At 39.5% G+C, this 8,761-nt stretch overlaps 1 protein-coding gene across 1 annotated transcript; it reads left to right on the forward strand.

Annotated features, from left to right (window-relative positions):
* The first annotated feature begins 228 nt into the window (after positions 1-228).
* Positions 229-8,525, forward strand: Sec61g (SEC61 translocon subunit gamma). Its single transcript, XM_036200155.1, has 4 exons — positions 229-311; positions 1,885-1,984; positions 3,578-3,680; positions 7,386-8,525. Exons 2-4 carry the CDS (start codon positions 1,891-1,893, stop codon positions 7,393-7,395), a joined length of 207 nt encoding a protein of 68 aa, XP_036056048.1. The 5' UTR covers positions 229-311; positions 1,885-1,890; the 3' UTR covers positions 7,396-8,525.
* Positions 8,526-8,761: the final 236 nt, after the last annotated feature.

Consider the following 8,761-nt stretch of genomic DNA (forward strand, 5'->3'; position numbering starts at 1 on the left):
AGAGCTCATTTCATGGATTTGTGGATTTACGCTGAGGCTGGAGAGGCTGCAGGAGACGCGAGGCGAGTGCAGGGGAAGGGAGCCCGACAGGATCCACAGGTTCTGCAGGAGAGACCCGAGGCGCTCAAGTCCGCCTGCCTCCGGAAGCTGGGAGAGACAGACGTAGCACCGCGCCGGCGCAGTGACGTCTCTGCATGACGAACCAATGGAAAGTAGCAGTGGGCGGGCTGTGGATAACCAGCTTCCGGTTCCGTCGGGCTAATCCTCTCCTAAGCTACGTGTCTCTGCCTTCTCAGACCGCCATCCCGCAAGTAAGAATTTTCTCCTGGGTGGTTGGCCGGGGAGAGCTGGCCGAGGGTCCAGGGAGCTATGGGGCGGCGGGATGGGCGGGTGGGGGCCCGAGGGGACTGCGGACGAGAAGGGCCTGGGGATGCGAGGGGCTGGCGGGAACTGAGGGGGCTCGAGATGAGCAGGCCTGGGAACCAGGAAAACGAGGGGGCCGGGGGCGAAGTGGGGCCATGGAATGAGCCGGCCCGGGGGCGAGGGGAATGAGAGATGGGGGACGGGGGCTAGGGCGCCGTTGATGCTCCTGGAGGACAGGAGCTGAGGATCAGGGACAGCTGCAGGATCGGGGTCAAGTCCGCTGGGCTAGGTCGCTGATGTCCGGCTGGACAGAGAGCCATTCATCTTTGAACGCGACCAAATCCAGGCACAGGATCTACCTGCGTGGTCTCTGGTGGAAGTATCCTGTCAAGACCTGTTTAGAGGTTTCCAATAGTTCATGAACCCCCAGGGCTTAGCGTCCGGATCTGGCGGTTCAGCTTTCTCGCTGAGTATCCGCTGTCACACCCCTGTTGGTGAACTCAGTCTCTTTGCGGCTTGCAGAGCCTGATGGCCTGAACCTCTCAGTGTGCTTGTTTTGTGGAATTGCGTTCAAGTCTAACTGGTCAAGAGGTCTTCGTGAACTAGTGGTTCTCCTTTAACATCGAGTGCCGTGATTGATCGAGTGTGGATTTTAGGGCCCTTGGATGTCAAGAACAACTAAGAAAACAGGCATTTCTTTGCTTGTGTATCAAGCTATGGATAGATTCTTAGTGTGTGCCTTAAATATTTCAGCTGTTGTCCACTGCTTACGACTTAGATAGGGAAACTGGGACTTAGTGGGGTTTGTGTTGTCATCTGACTTCTAGGAGCTGGAAACGGGGTACAAATACCATGGCTCCGTTATCAGTGGTTCTCAGTTGTCTTATAATTGAGTAACATTCTTGTTAATAGAGTTTCTAAATGAGAACCTCAAAATGTTCAAACCTAAACATTTAGAGGCTTTTCAGAATCTGGATTTTGCCAATGTTTGTTGCTTCATACGTTCGTTCATCAGACTGCCCATCCCACGAAATGTACTTTTACTTAGACATATTATATGGCCATGATTTCTAGCGAGTAGATTGGAATACACTTTTGCACCTGTTTTTGGCTCTTGCTGCAGCATAGTTGGAACTCGCTACAGCAGGTAGTAATTTTTCAACAGTTTGAACTTTAGAACATAGTTACTGAATCTAAACATTTGTTGGTTTCTTAGCAGAAATAGTGAGAAGAATGTAGTTGCTAGGAAAGGGACCCGTTGTCGCTTAACCTTATAACAGAATCCTTTAATGAGTGTGTGTGAACCTTTGCCAGTGAGGATAACATGGGTAAGATCTGTCTGTGCTTGCTTATCTGTAGTCTCGTGTTTTCTTGACTATGACAAAAAAAAAATTATACATTTAAGCTTGGAAATTTGCTTTTCTTTGTGAATTGAATTCACCATTGCTCTACTTACCTCTGTATATAACTCAACAAGTCTTAATATTTGAATATGTTGTTTTCACTTTTATTTTTCAACAGTCAGCCATGGATCAGGTAATGCAGTTTGTTGAGCCAAGTCGGCAGTTTGTGAAGGACTCAATTCGGCTGGTTAAGAGATGCACCAAACCCGATAGAAAAGGTAATAATATCTTGACCATGAAAGAACACACTGTCTTTGCATTTTCTAAGTCTTGTGTTAACACCTGCTGATTAATTTTTGAGGGCTGGGAAAAAAATTCAGTGATAAGTGCCACTAAAAGGAGCATTGCATTGATGTTCTGCCATTGCCCTTTCTTCCTTTATGTCCTTAGCAAGAACTGTTTAAAGTTTTGTTTTATCATACGAGATTATTAAGGGCTTTTCATCCATATCATATTTAGGTTAGTCATATTTTAGTATCTTCCATATTACCAGTGTGTGGAAACCTTTGACATCATCCCTGCTCTGTCCTCCAGTGAATGAAACTTTAATGTGAAATTAATGGTATAGTTATTACAATCTAGAAAGTTTATTTTGCTTTCTCATGTCATAGCTAAAACGGTCTGCTAAAATTTGTCTGCTGTAATTCATGAATTGACTGGGTTAGAATTTAAGTCTATAGTCTTATAATCGAGTGACATATTATCTTAGGGTTAGTATTGCTGTGATGATTACTATGACCAAAAGCTATTTGGGGAGGAAAGGGTTTATTTGGTTTACATATCTTGTTTTGAAGTCCATTGAAGGAAGCCAAGTAAGGAGTTCAAACAGGGCAGGAACATGGAGGCAGGAGCTGATGCCCGGGCCTTGGAGGGGTGCTGTTTACTGGCTTGTTCCTTGTGGTTTGTCCAGCCTGATTTCTTATAGAACCCAGGACCACCAGCCCGGGGTATCCATCCCCACCTACAGTGGACTGGGTCTTCCCCCATCAGTCACTAATTGAAATGCACTATAGGCTTGCCTGCCTACAGCTGAATCTTATAGAGGCATTTATTTTCTCAGTTGGAATTCCCTCCTCTCAGATGACTAGCTTATGTCAAGTTGACACACATCAACTACCTAAATAAAATAGTAGATACTGGATTACTCTCATGAAGGTGTGGGCCTGTCAGGGAAGGAAGGCCATCCAGTAATTACAGTTACACATTTTGATTCTTGCTTTGGTAACTATGAAGGAAGATAATGAGGAGCTCTGGTAGAATAGGAGAACTAGGTGAGGTGGTCAGGGAATGTGTCCTTAGATAGAATAGGTCTGAAATGTGCCAGAGTTGAAACCTTTTTGTAAAACTGCTCACTTTCATTTGAATTTTCAGTCTTTGCCTTTTACTTTATCATGGTGTTAAAGACAACTAGTTGTCGATAATATCCCAAAGCTACGATTTTACTGTCATAGTTAATATGTTACAGTGAAGAAAAAGAAAGTATAGGACAAAACACTACGTATGCTGACCTCAATCCTTTCTTATTGCTTTTTATTTTGGTCACTGAGAATAATAAATACTTTTGGTGTTTATTGATGGACTCAGGAGCATAACATTTTCATTTCTGTGTTAAATATCAACAAAGTACAGAATTTAAAAACCTCTTAAGTCAACTTTGGTACTATTATTACTCTCATTTTTTCTTCATTTTTAAAATTACGCATCTGCCAATCAAGATGTATGCTGGTAACTTTATTAATATTACTGATAACTTTTCTTCATACTTTCAGTGACTGCCAAAATTTAATAGAAATTTTGTGTTTTAAATTCAGAATTTCAGAAGATTGCCATGGCCACGGCCATAGGATTTGCTATCATGGGATTCATTGGCTTCTTTGTGAAACTGATCCACATCCCTATTAATAACATTATTGTGTAAGTAACTTTATGAAATAGACTATCTAACAGTGACTGCAAATGAAACCATTTGAGTGCAGATTAGCATTAGCCCATTTTATTAATGTATATATATGGCCCAAGGTATTTTAATAAGGTACTGATATTGTGTTTCTAATAATACTTTCAAAATGTTTTTATATCTAATACAGTCTTTATAGCAACTTGTGAGCTACGACTGTTATATTTAATAAAGTTTTCCAGTATCAAAGTCAATTAAAGGCACACTGTATCATTGCCAGGTATTCAGTGACAGACCAGACTCATGACAAATCCTGTCGTCTTTGATTCTTCTAAGGTGCAGAGAACCCATGCTTCATCTGAAAATTACTATTTTGATAGAAATCTGACAGAACCAGATTGCATTTTTTTTTTCTTGTTGCTTAATACCTGTCGTAACCTTGAACAATTTAATTAACCATTCAGTGTGAGAACGGTAGTTCTTACATGGGTTATATTACAGGTTAATGACTTTAAAAGTCATGTAAGACCTTAGGAAAAGCACCTAGTTGCTAATTGTTACTGAACCACTGGTGTTATTTGCCGAGTATTTCTAACTGTTGGGTGTGTAACAAAGGAGAGAAGGCTGAGAGAAAACATTCCACTCTGTTTTTTGCCATATGCTTTTGCTTTTAAAATTCATTGTAGATCATTGGAACATATTATGGCACAGAACAGTTAGAGAAATCCATATTTATTTACAAGTTGAGTTTAGTTGAAGGACTTGGTATGAGTTTCAGCACCTACTCTAGACTCTTTAAAATGTATTTTGTTTTTTAATCATATGCATGTGTTGGGGTGTGTACATGTGAGTACAGTGCTCCTTGTGGGGCCAGAGGGCATTGACTCCCCTGGAGCTGAAGTTACAAGCAATTGTGAGTTGGTTAGAGTGGTTGCTGGAAACTGAACCGCAGTCCTCTAAGAGAATACATGCTTTTAATGACTGAGCCAGCTCTCCTGCTTCTTTTGTAGTCTATAATTTTGTAGTCATAATGTTTCAGTGTCTTCTCTGATTTGGAACTAATAATACTGACTTTATGGGTTGGAAAAGTTCAAATCTATTTAGGAAAACTCCTTAATTTAAATCTCTTCAGTACTAGATATTTTACCACTAATATTGGTAGAATTTTTTTTTTTTTTACATGATGTGTGACTAAATACATACTGTTAGATGGCTTTAAACAAAAGAACACATAGTAATACTTTTGGAAAATAAAGAGTTATAGGGTTAGGATGGATGTGCTTGGTACATGCCTAAAATCCTCCAACTTTGGGGTGGAAGGTCAGGAGCAGGAATATTATTGCAAGTTTGAGGCCAGCCTGGGCTATATAATGAAACCATGTAACCAAACAAAATAGAACAACAAAAAGCTTGAAGGAACCAAGTCATTGGATGTCTTTTGTCCATTGGGAAATACCATTTGTGTTATTAATAAATGCCAGCTTTGGGACTGTGGAATCTTGGAGAGCCTTGTGAAGTAGAGACCTGAGTCTGACTGTGAGCCCAGTTGTCTTCTCGGGGAAAAGAAGTATTAGTTACAGCTTAGTTCTCAAGGCTGTGTTTGTGCTCCTCTCCCGCACATCCCAGCCGTGGCCAGGATCTTCACCGTGTGAAGGTTCTTTAGTGACACAGTTTGTTTTCTGTGATGGTGTCCTTAACTTGCCATCCAGAACAACAAACAGAGTCTTGTTGACTTTTTTTTTTAATGTAGTTTTTTTCCTCCCTAACATTCACTTACTTAGCAGAATGCCTTTATCTTTCTTGACAGACTTCAGTGAACTTGAGTCATACTTTGATATGTGTGTCTGTCATATTAAGATTGGAGGAAGGCCTGCTATCTGCCTGTATACTTTTTTCCTCTTCTTCTTGTCATCTCTTCCCCAGAATGTTTTATTTCTAAACTATACTTATTTCAAAATAAACATTTTCCACTATAGATAATGGAATTCTGTTGAATCAAAACAATGATTTTTTTTTTTTTCTTTTTGACACTGACTATTTTAGTTTATAGGAAAAAGAACTAGTGAGTATTGTATCTCAGAAACTTTTCTGTCATAGTCTTTGGGGCTGCTATAACAAAATGCTCAAGACTGGGTAATTTGGAGATAATAGAAATTTATTTCTTACTGAAATGTAAGTTTATAATGCTATATAGTCAGTTCGGTATCTAGTGAGGGCTTGACCTGGATCCTTACATTCTGAGTTTTCACTTGGTGAATGGGACAAAGGACAGTAAGCATTGAGGCTGTGAGAAGAGCATTTTATAATAGTCCTAATCTTACAGAGAGTACATATAGTCCTGTGCGCACACAGAGGTACAGGTTGGTATTTATGTAGGTGTTAGAACACTGAATAACTATTAGTTCAATTAAGTCAATGACTTGAATTCTTTATCTTTTTCTAGTAAATATAAGGATGATGATAATAGCCTTTGCTGAGATCTTATCCTGTTTCTGTTTTTGTTAAATGTGAATCAACTCATTTAGTCCTCAGGAAGAAACTGAGGCAGAGAGAACATGAGTAATTTGAGTGGCTCACACGTGCTTGATCAACATAGGAAACGTTTTGGATGCTAGCTGCTTGGGAAGCTTTTTTTTAAAAAAAATAATTTTTCTGGAGCTGAAGACTGAACCCAGGGCCTTGTGCTAGGCAAGTGCTCTACCACTGAGCTAAATCCCCAACCCCGGGAAGCTTTTTTTGTTAATTAAAAAATTGCTTTGTTGTTTTACAAGTTTCTACTTAATATTTTCCTCCCAAAGTGAAAGCCAATAAAACAGTTTTGTTTTTTTGGGGGGGTGTTGGTGGGGTGGACAGTTGTTTTGGGGTGGGGTGGGGTAGTGGTGGGGATGGGAAGTACAGAACTGAAAGAATTACTTAGATGCTTAGAGTGATGTAAATCACTCAGAAAAGGAGAAATACACCCACAAACTTCTCACTAGATTTAATTGTAATCCCATTTTTTTTCCCTCATGTTAGATGTTTGGGTGTGGTTTTTGTGTTTTTGTTTTGTTTTACAATTGTAGTCAAAATTAATGTATGTAGTACTGTAAATCAAAGGAGTTAAGTAGACCATGTTGGTGATTAAGTTATTGCAATGCAACTTCATAATATCAAGGAGCAGTAAAATGTGTACTTGGGTATATAATGTTCATCTAGTAATGAAATTCTCTTTCCTAGTCAGCATTCCAGTACTAAAATCAATATTAATGTTGTGCTTTTAAGTTTAGGGGGGTCTTCTGTGAGAATGTTAGTTTTGTTTTAATTGTGCTTAAAGCAAACTCTTGGACCTTTCTGATGGAGTCTAGTGGGTGAGAACAGTGGTGCTTATCGGTGTCTTTATTTGAAATCGGCTTGTTACTTGTATGTCATGTAAAAATGAAAAGCTTCTCTCTCGTGTAATTAATTCATTTTGTTAGTTTCGAAAGACATGTCAGACTGTTCCAAAATGACATTTCCCACAGGAACATAATGAGTGTTAAAATACATCTGCCCTGAAGCCACGCCATCATTAAGGACCTCTCAGCTTCAGATTTTAATTTAGTGTTATTCTTTTAGACTGTTTTGGGATAAAGTGAGGTGTTGTTCTCTTGAAACTGGGTTTGATTTCATGAAATCACAGCCTGTTGCATTTCAAATAATTATTATACTCTGCTTAAAAGTGGCCATTTTTCTTTCTTTTTCAGAGGTGGCTGAGTGCTCTCTCTTCGTGGGAACTAGTGAACAAATGAGTGTGTGAGCTCATGAAGTAAAAAATTGCCTGTATACTTTGTGTTTTTCTTTCCTTCTCCCTAGGCAGTTTTCTATTTCTAAATTAAAATAATTGCAAAATAAACATTTTTTTCCATAATAGACATTGATTAAATTTAAGTGACAGATTATCCTGGATTTCATTTTCTTGACTCTTTGATTTGAAGGAAAAATTATGATAACCACGGAAGCATTGTGAATTCAGATGCTTTTCTTCCTTACACTGTTTGGGCTATAACAAAATGCCCGAAGCTGGGTAGTTCGTAGGTAATCGATTCATTTTCCCATTCTGGAGGCTGTGGAGTCCAAGTGTAGCAGTGCCAGCAGATGCAGGTGCTGCTGAGAACCTAGTCTTGGTACTTCAGAGGGGGCCTGTGGTGGTCAGGGTGGCTGAAGGACAGACAGTTGTGTGAAGATCCTTTAATAGTGGCCACAGTCCCATCTATAGGGAGGGTACTAGGTGAGCTAATTACCTCCTGCAGAAATGACCTCAGTACTGTGTATTGGAGATTACATTTCCATGTGTGTCCAGATGTTTTGCTGTAGTAGAATAGCAAGTAAATAATGGGAAAGATAGCAAACACATTACTTTTGAGGTAGGATAGAGGTTTTGTCCATATTGCACTTAAATTGTAAATAGATAATCATGCAGAAGTTTAGGAGATACTTGAAACAGCTTTTTGAAGTCTGGAGGTGAAGTTCCTTCCCCAATATATACTAACTGGTCACACTCCCACAAATATTGACATTCTGAGTTTATGAATTTTCTGAATTCTCTTTTTAGCTACTGCACACATGGTTAAACATTGATTGGTAGTTACTAAGGTAGCAGATATTTTACATATCTTTGTTTTATATTGCTAATATCATGGCACATACTGGGTAACTTATTAAAACCTATTAGAATTCAAAAGCTGGGTATTTCAGTGTTCAGTCCCAGCATCTAGCAAGGGTCTTGTTGGGACCCCATCCTATGATAGTGACTGAGAGAGCAGGAAGTGGTAGACTGGCAGCCTCAAGCTATTTTGTAATTGTTATTCAATCCATTTATGAAAATAAAGACTTCATGATTTAAACTCCTGCCACTGAGCCTTGCCACTCAACACTGCTGCATTGGGGATTAAGCTTTTAACATGTTTTCTGGGAACACATTCAAGCCAGAGGAAATAGCCCAATCCTTCCTTTGTGGATCCTTTATTTTCATTGTGATTGTAACTGATAGTCTCATTTAGAAGTGTTCACAGTGTTTGAGTCTTGAATAATTTTGCCCTTAGAAATGAGAATGCAGCAAATCATTCGTTGTCCCCAAACT

Source organism: Onychomys torridus, chromosome 10 (genome assembly GCF_903995425.1).
Source record: "Onychomys torridus chromosome 10, mOncTor1.1, whole genome shotgun sequence".
Lineage (NCBI taxonomy): Eukaryota > Metazoa > Chordata > Mammalia > Rodentia > Cricetidae > Onychomys > Onychomys torridus.